The 14,089-nt window shown below is 33.7% G+C and overlaps 1 protein-coding gene across 1 annotated transcript; it reads left to right on the top strand.

The window, feature by feature from the left end:
* The first annotated feature begins 11,793 nt into the window (after positions 1-11,793).
* On the top strand, positions 11,794-13,295 carry LOC131169117 (transcription factor bHLH126-like). Its single transcript, XM_058140230.1, has 3 exons — positions 11,794-12,154; positions 12,403-12,750; positions 12,881-13,295. The coding sequence occupies exons 1-3, from the start codon at positions 11,855-11,857 to the stop codon at positions 12,944-12,946; spliced, it is 714 nt and encodes a 237-aa protein (XP_057996213.1). The 5' UTR covers positions 11,794-11,854; the 3' UTR covers positions 12,947-13,295.
* Positions 13,296-14,089: the final 794 nt, after the last annotated feature.

Genomic DNA, 14,089 nt, shown 5'->3' with positions numbered 1-14,089 from the left:
TTGGGGTCGGCTATATGGATTCGCTTTCTCCACTCTGAACGATTTTGGGTTAAATCCTCAGAAATGTGTAATGCTTCTAAGTCATGTTGTACTACTCTCCTCCAAGTCAATTTAGGTCTACCCCTTTTTTTCTTTCTATCCTCTAACTTAATGTGCTTTATTTGTCTAACTTGAGCCTTCGTATGTCTACGTTTTACATGACCAAACCACCTCAATATCCCTTCTCTCAACTTATCTTCAATTGGCACCACTCCTACCTTTTCTCTAATACTCTCATTACGAACTTTATCTAGTCTAGTATGGCCACTCATCCACCTTAACATTCTCATCTCTGCAACTCTTATCTTAGATGCATACGACTCTTTCAGTGCCCAACACTCACTGCCATATAACATAGCCGGTCGTATGGCTGTACGGTAAAATTTTTTTCCTTTTAATTTATTGGGAATCTTACGATCACATAAAACTCCCGTGGCGCTTCTCCACTTCAACCATCCGGCTTTAATCCTATGACTAACATCCTCCTCACATCCTCCATCTACTTGAAGGACTGAGCCTAGATATTTAAAGTGATTACTTTGGGGCAGTATCACTCCATTCAAACTAACTCCTTTCCTATCACCAGTTTGGCCTTCACTGAACTTGCAATGCATGTATTCTGTCTTCGTTCTACTTAACTTAAAACCCTTTGACTCTAGAGTACTTCTCCAAAGTTCTAGCTTTCTATTGACTCCTTCTCGTGTCTCATCTATCAGAACAATATCATCCGCAAACATCATGCACCAAGGAATACTCTCTTGTATATGTTTCGTCAGTTCATCTAAAACTAATGTAAAAAGGTAAGGGCTTATGGCTGATCCTTGGTGTAATCCAATTGAGATCGAAAAATCTCTTGTGTCCCCTCCACTGTGCGCACAATAGTAGTTGCTTCTTCATACATATCTTTCAATACTTGTATGTACCTAATAGATACCCTCTTTTGTTCTAACACATTCCATAAGACCTCTCTTGGAACACTATCATAAGCCTTCTCCAAATCAATAAAAACTATGTGTAGATCTTTTTTCACATCTCTATATTTCTCCATCAAACTTCTAATGAGAAAGATCGCTTCCATAGTTGAACGACCGGGCATGAAACCAAATTGATTGAGAGAGATAGAAGTATCATGACGTAGTCGATGCTCCACAACTCTCTCCCACAACTTCATAGTATGGCTCATGAGTTTAATTCCCCTATAGTTTAAGCAACTCTGTATGTCTCCCTTATTTTTAAAAATAGATATTAAAATACTCTTCCTCCATTCATCAGGCATTTTCTTTGAGTTTAGAATCTTATTAAATAATTTAGTTAACCATGCCACTTCTATATCTCCCAAATACTTCCACACTTCAATTGGTATTTCATGGGGTCCACAGGCTTTACCCACTTTCATTCTCTTAAGTGCTTTCTTTACTTCTAAAGATCTAATCCTTCTAGTATAATTCACATTCTTTTCTATTGTTCTATAATCTATATTCACGCTATTACCATTTTGACTAGTATTAAAGAGATCATTAAAATAATTTCTCCATCTTTCTTTAATGTCCTCATCTTTCACCAACACTTTTCCTTATTTATCCTTAATGTTCCTATATTCAAAATGTGAAAAATTTAGCAAAAATCAAAATGCACACCCCCAAACTCAAAATTGGACATTGTTCTCAACATCAAAATAAATGCAAAGATGGGGTGAAATGCAAGAAGTTGGTGCATAAAAGTGCAACAAATTAATAAATCACAAGTAAGGGCTAAAATAAGTAAGTGCATAAAATAGATATGAAATATTCCACAGTGTTTAAATAGAAATAAAGCTTACTTGTAATGGCAATGATGTATAACATATTGCATAAAAGGAGAAAATTTACCTTGAATGAAGAATTGGCAATTTGGAAACAATTAAGGTTGAAAAGTCCCTCGACAATGCTATTAAAGTGAATGGATTTCTTAGAAATGAGTTGCTATATAAATTAGTGCATGGGCTGTGCAAAAACTGTCATAAATAGTAAATTCTGCAGAAATTCTATAGAAATATGAATTGTGAACAGTGTTTTCTGCACAATTGGTAAGTAGCAGTAAAACTGCATAAGCTGTGCACCAAACTGTGCAGTTTTCAGTAGAGTAAATAAAAGAGTATAAACAGTGCTGCAACTTAAAAATGCATTCCAAAAACAGTTGTTGGTGTCTAAAAATTAATTAAAATGAAAAATATCAACTGCATAAACTTCATTAACACTAAAATTAAGACCAAACATGAACAAATATACTGTTTTAACAAAATGAAAGCACCAAATTCTGCTGTGAACAGTAATTTCTGTATAAAAATTCATGTAAACAGTACCAATTTCTGTAAAACTGCTCCGTGATCAGTAAAATCTGCATAATTTGCCTTATGAACAGTAAATTCTATAGAAATCTCAATTTCTATACTTAATATGCAACATTAAAACACTAAAAACTATATCAAACGATGCCAACTCATTCTCATTCAAAGAATACACATTCTAAAGCTCAAAATTTAAACAAATTGGTATTTGCAATAAGAAATATCCATTTAAAAAATCTAGATTCAAACCTAACACATTAAAATCAAATATACATACCAACTCAATTCTCAATTTCACAAATAAATGAATCATTCAACTTTTCAATCCAAACACACCATCTCACATTAAACATCAATATCAAGAAATAAATTGGTTATATCACCTCAATCATTTATCAAAATGAAAAGTAAAAGATGAACTCCTTTAAATAATGCCCTTTTGCATAATTCAAGCCTTTGACAATAACTCTCCTTCTTGCCAAGTTGACAAAATATGCTGCATAATAAGCACAAATCAAATTTAGGCCAAATCAATTATGCAACTTAATAAGCACATATTAAAAGAATAGAAAACTTCCTCAATTTGCATTTTCTCATCTTCCATTTGAAAAGCATTTATGCAAAGCAAAATTGGACAATTGTCAAAAATTGAATCCAGGGGTGATTGAAAATTAAGCAAAATAAAGCAAATAAAACAAAATTAACCAAAACAGAACAAAAAGAACTTGGGGTGCCTCCCAAGAGCACTAAGTTATGGTCTTTAGCTTGACCCCTTCAGATGTGCTAATAAAAAAGCGGCTTCCTTCCATAATAATTGTCATATAATATGACATATGGATCTTAATATAAAGTGCCCTCAAGATTGGTAAAATTTGAAGCAAATTTGAATGTAGCACGAACAACACTTGGAGTGGAATCACATGCTTGGGTTGAAGAAACCTTAAGCTCATCGAGGATATAAAATGGTGAAGGAGGTATCCATGAGAAAAAAAGGTCTTCTGATGGTGTATGTGTAAGCACTATCATTGAGCTCAAGTTAATGGTTTTATCAATTTCCTCAACTACCAACTTCATTTCTGACTCATTTAAATATAAACCCTCTTCCAATGACCCTCTAAGGATAAAAGAGTTGTTTTCTTCAACTTTAAATTCCATTTTTTCTTCAAGTAACTTCTTTTCTTGTGGAAACTCTATTGGTAACTCATTTTTAAGGGATTTTTCTTTTTCTGATTGAGGCTTCATTTCTTCTGCAGATTTAAATTCCCATGAAGCTTTGTCATAACTAAACTCATTGTCCCCATATTGATTTTTTAGTTCCTCCTCATAAGGTCCATTAATCATCTTGATTGATAGCTCATTTTTCTTCATTGATGTTTCAAGATCATCCAATTAACTACCATTTCTTTAAGTTTCATTCTTTGATCTTCTTGAATCTTCAATAATTGGTTAATGAAACTTTCAAATTTATCTTCTTCCTTTTCAAGTCCCACTCTCTTCTCTTCTTCAAACTCAAATGGTTGGTGTGAAATATTAGATTGGTAGTGGTATGGAGGATATTGGTGGCTCCAACCTTGCAGTGAAGGGTCCCAATGCCAATGGTAATTAAAATCCACCATGTCATTCAATAAGTGAATGACATCCTCATGACCTCTTTGAAGAACATGATCACCAGTTGCCCAAACTCCATAATCTACCCAATTTCTTGTTACTTCATCTAAACCATTGTAGAAACAAAGAATTAGAGACTGATTTGAAAGGTTGTGGTTGGAAAATCTCTCTACCATATCATTGAATCTTCTCCAAGTAGCATAAAAGAGCTCAAAGTGTAGTTGAGCAAAACTTGTGAAGACTTATATATGAAACATTTCAATTAACCTCACAAGATAAGCAAACGAAAACAAAATTAGAAATATAAAAGAAAAATTCAAAAAGAAAAACACAAAGTAAAGTAATAATAAAGAAAATGTTCAAATTAACTAAACAACTAAATCATCTAATATCAAACAACAAAATGAAAACAACAAAAAACACAAAGTGAAAAGATAATATATAAAAATAAAAATCTAAAATAACTAAAATAATAAAAAATTCAATCTTAAACAAATAACTCCCCGGCAACGACGCCAAAAACTTGCTGTATCCCAACCGCAAGTGCACGGGGCGTACAAGTAGTATAGAAAAGATATCGTTCCCTAGAAGAGTTGTGTTAATGATTGAATTTTTTATATAAAAATTGACTAATTCAAGCTAATTTTGAAATTCAAGTGATAGATTGATAGAATTTGAGGTGTAAAATCTATATATGCAAAATTAACAATATAATTACCAATACGAAGATTCAACTAAATTAGCAGTAAATTAAAATGATCAAATTAAAATATGGCAAGAATTAAATCACAAGCAATTAAATTCGATTAACAATTAACAATGTTAAAAAGGCGATTTCGGAGTTTGGGAATTCATTTTCCAGCTATTTTGAGATTTTAAATTGGTTATCCAATCTTATGGAAATTATGGGTTTCAAAGAGATTAATTCTTAAATCCTTTGAATACCCTTTCGAGTAAGACAAAGAATGCATTAATTAACTTAATCCTACTTTCGTGGAGTTAAAATTAATCAAGATTTATTAGGTTCCTTAATTAATTTGTAAATCCTCTTGATCCTTAATCTATTTCTAGATCTAAGTTAATTAAGTCCAATTTTTTGATTATCTATCATAGGGTTTTCTCCTTTCGGTGCTTCAACCATGGATTAAAAATAATACTTAATGAAATCCTACACTAAGCATGTCATCAAGCTCACAAGAAATAGATAAAACCTCATAAAAACCATAAAATATAGATTACCCAATTAAAATCCACAAAATATCTCAAATATTACATCCCAACTCCAGAATCTATGAAAAACTACTAACTATTCATAATTATTACAAGAGATTCTGTGTAAATGTGGAAATAGAACTTGAAAATATACTAAGAACTAAGAAACCCAATACAAGAAAGGTAGAAAATAGTGAAAAGAAGAAGAAGAATCCAAATCTGGTCCAGAAAAGGGAAGTGACGCCTCTTGCTCTGTTTTCTGACGTTTCCTCTGTTTCTCCCCCTTTCTTGTTCTTTCTTCCTATTTTGCCAAAATGAGATAAGGACACTATTTATATTCTTTTGACAAGAAACGTAAAATGGTGTGTTTGAGGTGAAGTTCACGTGTAAGAATCTTTTTGCCAGCTCATTATAAAGAATTGCATAAGTTGTGCCAGCTTCTTATGCAGATTCTATGCAAATTTGGTAGCTCCAGTTAATTCCAGTGATGTTGCATAAGTTATGCAGGCTGGTTGTGCAGATTTTTCATGCTTTGGAGTCCTTAGTGAAACTGCATAAGTGGACTGCATAAGTTATACAGCTGGTTATGTAGTTTTCGACAGATTTGGGTGCACTTTCCATGATACTGCACAAGTGGAGAGTGAAACTGCATAAGTTATGTAGTAAGTCATGCAAGTTTCGGCCAAAGCAATTGTTCCCTCCGTGAAGTTGCATAAGCAGGGGGTGAGACTGCATAAATTATGCGGCAAATTATGCATGTTTCTGTGAAGCTGCATAAGCAATAAGTGAATCTGCATAAGTAATGTAGTAATTTATGCAGGTTTCAGTAGTCACAAATTGTTTTTTCTTATTGTGCAGAACTGCATAACTTGTGCAGCAGGTTATGCAGACTTTGGCAATTTTGCATTCTTCAACCTTCAAGCTTTATTTTAACCTTCAAGCTTTACTTTAACATTTTTTGTTATGGGAATCACTCTTCACTGGCACAATTTCTTTTTAGTCCATCAAAAACACCATTTTACCTACAAAACCAAGCAATATTACAAATTAACCAAAAAATTGACAATTATGAAAATTTATCTAAATAACTAATAAAATTAGCTAAAAGTGACTAACAAATAAATGAAATGGCCATGAAATTTAACCTAAATGACTATGCAAAATGCATGCATGAGAAACTTTCCTTTTGGCAGTCATGCATGGCAAGGATTGAGCCAAAAAGAAGACCCATCACAGCAAGAGAAGCCCAATCCTTAGATGTTGTAGCAACCTTTCCCTTAACGCTTTAATGGAGAAGAGATTCAAAGCTCCCAACCTCTCATTCTCATTTAGCTTTAAGGTCGGAAGAATACCATGGGTGTCAATAGAAGGACCCTGAGAATAAACCCTTCTCCTACATTTTATATGTGAAGCACTGCACTAAAGAGCAACAAAAAAAATATATAGAACCACCAAATTGCAGATCCTTAACCTTAACCCTCTTTATAAACTACCAATCTATACTATAAGGAACAACACAAAATAAATATGTACAATCCACCCAGATGTGGAATGGTGCTAACCCACTTTCGGGCGGGGGGACCAAGGAGGAGTCCCCTGCTCTTGAGGGGTAAGGGAGACCACAAAATCTGGTAGAAAGAGGGAAAAAAAAAATACACCCTAATGAACAATAGTAGTGTGTCGCTATAGATTATTGTTTGGTCATCTTACCCGAATGAACAGTAGTAGTATGTCGCTATAGATCATTGTTTGGTCATCTTTGTGGATGATACATGTGAAGGGCAAAAAAGAAAATTTTCTTTTTTCTTAACATGAAATAGATTGAAATAGCTTACACTTGCTCTAATGTTGATACAGGCATGGCCTACCAATCCATTATTAATATCATAATCTCTCTGTAGAGCTATTTTAGAATAGAAAACGCAATTTGGTGACCCCACTCCACCTTTGCTCTGACAATGAGTTTTAGGGATGTTATTTAGTGCTCGAGTATGCCTTTTTAAAGATGGCCCATGTTTTCAGAGACGAGCCTATCTTATTAACTTTCATCAGCTTCTTTGAATTTTGAACAAGCAGCTTGCTTTTCCTCTTTGGAGAAATTTAGCCACTGGTAATTGTCGCTCTTGTCTGCAACCTTTAATAAGTTAGCTGAGCAATTTTATCTGAAGTAATTCATAAAATTTGTGATTTCCACTTTTGGTGTTGGCAATATTGATATACTTTTACAAGCAGTAACCATCTAACACCACCAATATCTGCTGTATATTGTATGGTGATGCCAAAATACACCTTGTTCCAGAAACTTGAGAAAAGAAAAAGAAAAAGGGAAATCTAGCCAATATACTTGTTTGCATTATTTTTGTGATATTGGAATACATAGGCTTGGTCTCCTTTTGCAGAGGATCTCTACATGCGGATGTTTTGCTCTGATGGTTTATGGCTGTTTATCAATGGAGAAGGGACCATTCAATCATCAGTAGTGCTGAGTTATTCATGGCTGCTAATTGGGCAAATATTCCCTAAACTACCAAGACAGGCTTGAATTTTTAGTCAAGGAATTTGGCATGTTTACTTTGTGGTTGGTGAAACTGTTGAGAATGTTATCCCACATTGAAGAAAAAATATAAGATTGAAAGGGTGACTATAATCGGTTAGGTTGCAACATTAAATGGTTTATATAAATAAAAAAAATTAAAATGTAAACATAAGCATTATAATTTGATATGATCTATGCAAAAGGTTGAGACTTTTAACCAGGAATTGCACCTACCTCCTCCAATCTCATTGCAACACACGCAAAAAAGAAAACAAAAGAAAAGAAAATGGCCCCAGTGAGAGAGAGAGAGAGAGAGAGAGATCACTAAACCAATAGTTTTGAAATGCAAGAGTTCTGTAGGAGAATATGTAAAATCTCTGTTCTTCAAGTCAATAGCAATCGACATTTTATGTGCTTATATTTGTGCAAATTATCCAACATGAACACCATGATGTTTCTTGGGTTCTTGGGTTTATCCGAAGAAGAAAGAATTTCTTAAAATTTTTCATTAGAAATAAAACAAATTCTTCATTGCTGATGTGCTCTCAGCTACTTTTCCCGTGATGTTTTCAAGCTACGAGAAATGCTTCTCAGCTCATCCTTCCTTCTTCTTCACTTTTGTCTGAAGTGAATATTGCTCATATTTGATCCTGATATGGGAAATAGGATTATGATAGGATTATGATACTGTTAATTTTGCGATCCACTTTCATTTCTGGTTGTAAGACTGATTAACTTCTTAGGCACAGTACAATTTTCCCCAGAATATATATATATATTGTCATGAGCTGGTAATGACCAATGAATAGTCCATTGGGAAGCTGTTTTGAGTAGAGCAGTATTTATTGAGAAGTAACAATATTTTAATTTGATCCAGTTTACCAATCAGATCTAAGTTCTCGAGCCTATGTTTTTTACGGTGATTATCCTGCTTCGTGTATTGCAAGACAAAGGAAGCAATGCGGCTTTTGTTACCTGTGAGGCATGTTCAGAGACCTCAAATCATTATGGATTCCTTCAAAATAAATTATTCAAAAAGAAAAAGAATTCAATTGAATTATTATATAATTATATTTATTTTTTTTGTTTAAATTAAAAAAAATAAATTATATTATTTTAATATAAAAATTAATTTAAAAAAACCATTAAACTGAATTTTCACAAGATTTTAATTTCTAAATATGGGTATGTGCACGCAGAGGAAGACATCACGGTGCTTACGGTGTCGAGTATGAAGTTGCTGAGTCGTAATGAAGATTATTATGCTTAGCAAATCGTGTTTGTGTTGGTGGTGATACTCATCATCTGCAGTTACTACAGTCAAGTAATGGAGTCCCTTTAGCAGCGTGCGTTGGGGCTGGGGCTTGTGGGTGTCAGGATTTTGATATGTCAGCTAAGTTTGGATCTGAAGAAGCCCGTCAAGCGTATGAACTGTAATTGACTTCTTAAATGAAATAAGGCTATGTTTGGCATCCAATAAATAAAGAACTCAATTTCATTTTCAAATGAAAGGATTGGATGGAGTCCATTGGAACGTGGATTGGGCTTGTGTAGCTGAGCATGAGAATGGTATTGTAATTTTCCCAAGTTTAGCCCAGTCAGTGTAGTCCCTTTGGAATAGTGATGATGTGGTGCTCTAAAATTACTTTTATAACCTTTTGTAACATTAATTTCATTTTTAAAGCATGGAGCTTTGGATAATTAAGTCCTTGTAATGTACATTTATTTTAATAATATTTGTTATTAATATTCTTTTTAAATTTCTGATTTAAAAATAATAAAAAAATCTAAAATTTTCTAAATTTATAGATTGCAATATAATGCGCAGATATTATGAATAATTTATATAAACTAAAGGAGAATCATCAGCAAATCTCGAGCACATGATGCGAATGAATACCTTTATCATTGAAAATATCACATGATGTAATTAATCTCTTGTTTAATGATGGTGCTTTCCACTGACACCTCATCTTTCATAATCTTCTCAGTTGTTTAGTTTTCTTAGGCACCAATGATATGCATATGGATGGATGAAAGAATAAAATCCATCGCAGTAATTAATTGATTAATCGTCCTCTTAACTTAATCAACTAATTAATATGAATAAATTATGTGATCACTTGTGTGGTTGTACACTATCCACCAAAACTGATCAGCTTTATCTAGAATACCGTAGCAGTTTGTTGCACCTGCCTAATTTTTGTTCTTCAATCTAGGGCACAATGGCCTAACTCCAGCCATGCTTACTCCAGTACAGATAAAGATCCTTTTTTTTTTTTTAATTTTCTTTTTCTAATACACTTTAAATAGTTATATAACTTTTAATCTCTTTTTAAAGATCAAAAGTTATAGTTAGCTCAAATTAAAATTTAAAAGTAAAAAAGAAACCACACAAATAAGATGTAAAATGGTAATTAATGCAGTCGACAGGTTATCATAGAGAAGCATGGCAGTGCAAATACCCACGGGGAAAAGGGAATCCCAGGACAAATAGTCTCGAAAGCCAAAACTTGATTAGGTGAGTGGCTGGGTGCACAATACATAACCACTACAAATAATATAATTTTTATATTCAGTAGTCTACACTCAAACTTTCCCACGGCTGGTTTCCATCTTTGTTTTGGCTCAAAATCGTGAAAGGCTGATCTGATTTTAGTTTTAAAGAATTTCGATTAGAAATGATTTCGGTTCAAAACATTTTAGAATGGTTTCAGTTGCTTTATATAGTATTAAACTATAATAAATTTTTAGATATTATTTATAAATTAAATAATTTAATTTTTAATTAAAAAATAAATAAAAAGACTCGAATATAAACCCAATACAAATTTTAGGAAAAAAAAAAAAAAACAGTTTTCAAACATAGCAGGTTCAATTCAAAACGATAAACTTAAATCGATTAACTTCATGCTCAGTTCAAGAGGGTAGATCCTTGATCAGCTTCCCTAATTCTGATTTAGGATCAGTTCAATGCTCTAAACCATTGACAAGGGCTAATTTCAAATTTAATCCGGATCAATCTCGGTCTGGTTTAAAAGCTGAACTGACCCTTGGCCGGTTCTATTTATGTTACACAGTTGATTCAATAAGCAAGACGGCAGGAACTACCAAAAAAAAAAAAACACAAAAAAGCAAGACGACAAGGAAAAGGCATAATGAAAATCTTATAAAATTGGCTTAAATCACAAGAACTAGTAACAAGATCAAAAAAGGAATCATTCCATATCTCCAGAATATCTTTCTCTTCATACTGTTCGATATGTGTCTGCCTCTTTTCTTCTTCTTTTCCTGATTGCTGGATAGCCTGGACTGGTGCATACAACGCAGAAGATGCATCATTTGGGTCCAATAAAATACCCATTTTTACTGTGGAAGGACAACCCCTTTATTAAGTTCTTTCGCTCGAGGTCGTACGGCTATGGTGTCAATTATTAAATTCACAATTTTTTTTTTCAATTGATTTGCAATTACATTAGGGTTGGACTATGAGTTGTGAAATATTTCCAGTCTTAAGTGCAAATTGAATGCCAAAATCAATGACAAGTAGGCGAATATGATTGCTGAAATTTTTACAATCTTAAGTGCAACTTCAGATATTTGCAATAATAATAATTTCGATGATGCTGATGAAAAAGGGGAAAGAAGAGTTGGGTTACCATCATGCATTTATGTCGTGTTGATGTCGACAAGTGTACACGTTTATTCTCACCCGGAGGTATTCTAAGTCAAAAATTTCCCTCTAGCAAAGAAAAAAACAAAGTCAAACCAATAATGTAGCCCTTCTGAATACATGCTTGACACGTCACGGCCAACCATAATTTGCTCTCAAATTGATGCAATAATGGAAAAAAAATGAGAGTAAAATAAAATAAAAATAAAAATAAATGATTGTTTATGGAGAATTGACCACCAAATGTGAAAGCAAATAGTGGATTTAACTTTTGTACGAAGCTACAGTGCTCACAACCAAGCTTTTAATAAATGGCTGGTTAGGTCACCTTGTTCAATTATAAAAAAAATTAAAATGAAAATTGAGGGAATCTTGGCATCTCTGGGCCGTAGAAGATCACATACCCTAACAAACGCATCTGCTTCTTTAATCTCCACCTTACCCCTTCAAGCTTGCAACTATGTTTCCTTTACACCAAGGCAATGAGCTGTGCTTCCAGATTTCTTCTAATGCTCCCCACAAAATCCCACAAGATATAATTCTCCCTCACCCTGTACTCTATGGCAGTCCTGATTTAACAGATGACTTGGGAAAAAGTAGGCGGCGAAAATCCATTTCTATGGACAATGATGAGACTGCTAGGGATAACGGTAATAATAAGAAGAAGTTATTGCACAGGGATATTGAACGCCAAAGGAGGCAGGAAATGGCCACCCTTTATGCATCCCTTCGATCTTTACTCCCTCTTGAACATATCAAGGTCAGAACTTGCCTATTCTTAATTGTTTCCACTATATTAATTGATTATACTTGTAAAATATTTCATGGGTTACGTTTAATTTTTACAATTTTGTTCACAAATGGGTTTACTTTATACGGCTCCTGCCTCTTAATTTCTCAAAGAAAGCTTTTCCCCTCCCTTTTCTGTGTGCGTTTGTGTGAGTTTTGGGGTTAAAGATTATTACAATTCTATTGAGAATTATGACGCCACAACTCACAAGGGTTCAGGGAAAGCGTTCAATATCTGATCACATGAACGAGGCTGTGAATTATATAAAGCACCTGCAGAAGAGGATCAAAGAACTAGATGCCAAGAAGAATGAGTTAAAGCAGAAGACTAATTTTAGAGATATTCCCCTACAAAGTAGCGGAAGTTCAAGCAACTGTTCCCCAAGTACGGGAGTCATAATCCGGCCTAATTTGGGTGGCATGGAGATTGTGTTCAGCAGTGGCTTTAGGGAGCAAGATTTGACACTATCAGGAGCACTGCAACTACTCCTTGAAGCTGAGCTTTCTGTAGTTAACTGTGTTTCCACCAAAGTGAATGAAAGGTTATTTCACACCGTCCAGGCTGAGGTATATATAATCACTTATTCTCAATTGCTAGGTTTAGGGTTTTAAGTATACATGTTTTGTAGTTGTTATCAAATTGTAATTAATCAAGTTTAGTAGCAGCTTAACTTCACTTATGATGTTTACTTCACAGGTGAAAGATTCAGCTTGCTTAAATCTATCCGGGCTGCAGCAGAAATTAAACCCGCTTGTCCCTTGATCTTAGTGATGTTCTTTATTCAAATAACTAAGTTGGTGATTTGAGGACCCCATTTCTGCACTGTACATTTCTAACCTTTGATCCGAACACTTGACTTGGTAGTAATTGCTTGATTAGATGATTTTCCTTATAATAAGATGAATGCAAGGATGCTCTACCCTTATGTTTTTGAGAAATGTGTCTTTTGTTAGTAGAGTTATATGATAAAATATTTGAGGTGAGTTAGTTCAGAAATTTTCTTTAAGCCTTATGTGCGGCATAACGTGCATAAGCTTATAGAAGGCGATCTCCCTCTTTTCATTTGTAATTTGGATGATTTAGCTTTTTAAAGGATTTTAGATACTGTCTATATTAATCATTCATTGCTGAATTATTATTTGAGGGAAATTTTTTTTCGCAAAACTCTTTTTTTTTTTCCTTTGGTTTGTGTGTGTGTTGGGGGATGCCGTGGTGTGTTTCCAGACGTGTGTTGGTGTAAAAGGCTAATATTAGTGAGTGTGTGATCGGTCTATCAAGGTACTCATATAATTTACCTATCGAAAAAAGAGAAAATTATCAGATTATGTCCTCCTACTGTGTAGATTTATTCCCCTCTCTCATATGCATATCCTTGTTTAAGAAACAACTTACAGTATTTTTAGATGAACTGTCTCTGGGCTGATCAATTATTTAAGAGAATATGCTATAATGTAATTTACATTATGGTTTAGTTAAAACAACAGCTAGAGATAATTAAATTAGACATGTGATAGCTCAAGGATTATATATTTTTGAAAACTTTATATAAAAAGGAAAAACCACTACTATTTCCAAATCTTTTAGAAGTCTCAGTCCTGAGCTTCTTTATATGGAATTATGATCTGTGCCTTCAATTCCTCCTGTTTTTGGGTCATGATATATATTTTCGTTCCTATCAACTTCGACATCTCCTTCATGTGCACATATTTTTGATTTATTGTTAGGTAAATGATGTTGAACTTGCATCTTGACTTTTTTTTTTTTATACTTAATTTTGCTGCTCTTTATAGCATTCAAGTACATATATGGTGGTTTGGCATATGCAAGAGAATGATCTCTCAAATGGAAATACATAATTTTTGTGGGTTAGTTTCCTAAAAAATTTGGTGCGCCACCAGCCGGCAG

This window comes from Hevea brasiliensis, chromosome 17, assembly GCF_030052815.1.
Source record: "Hevea brasiliensis isolate MT/VB/25A 57/8 chromosome 17, ASM3005281v1, whole genome shotgun sequence".
NCBI lineage: Eukaryota > Viridiplantae > Streptophyta > Magnoliopsida > Malpighiales > Euphorbiaceae > Hevea > Hevea brasiliensis.
The sequence above is the reverse complement of the archived record's forward strand: the minus strand, read 5'-3'. Positions and strand labels throughout refer to the sequence as shown.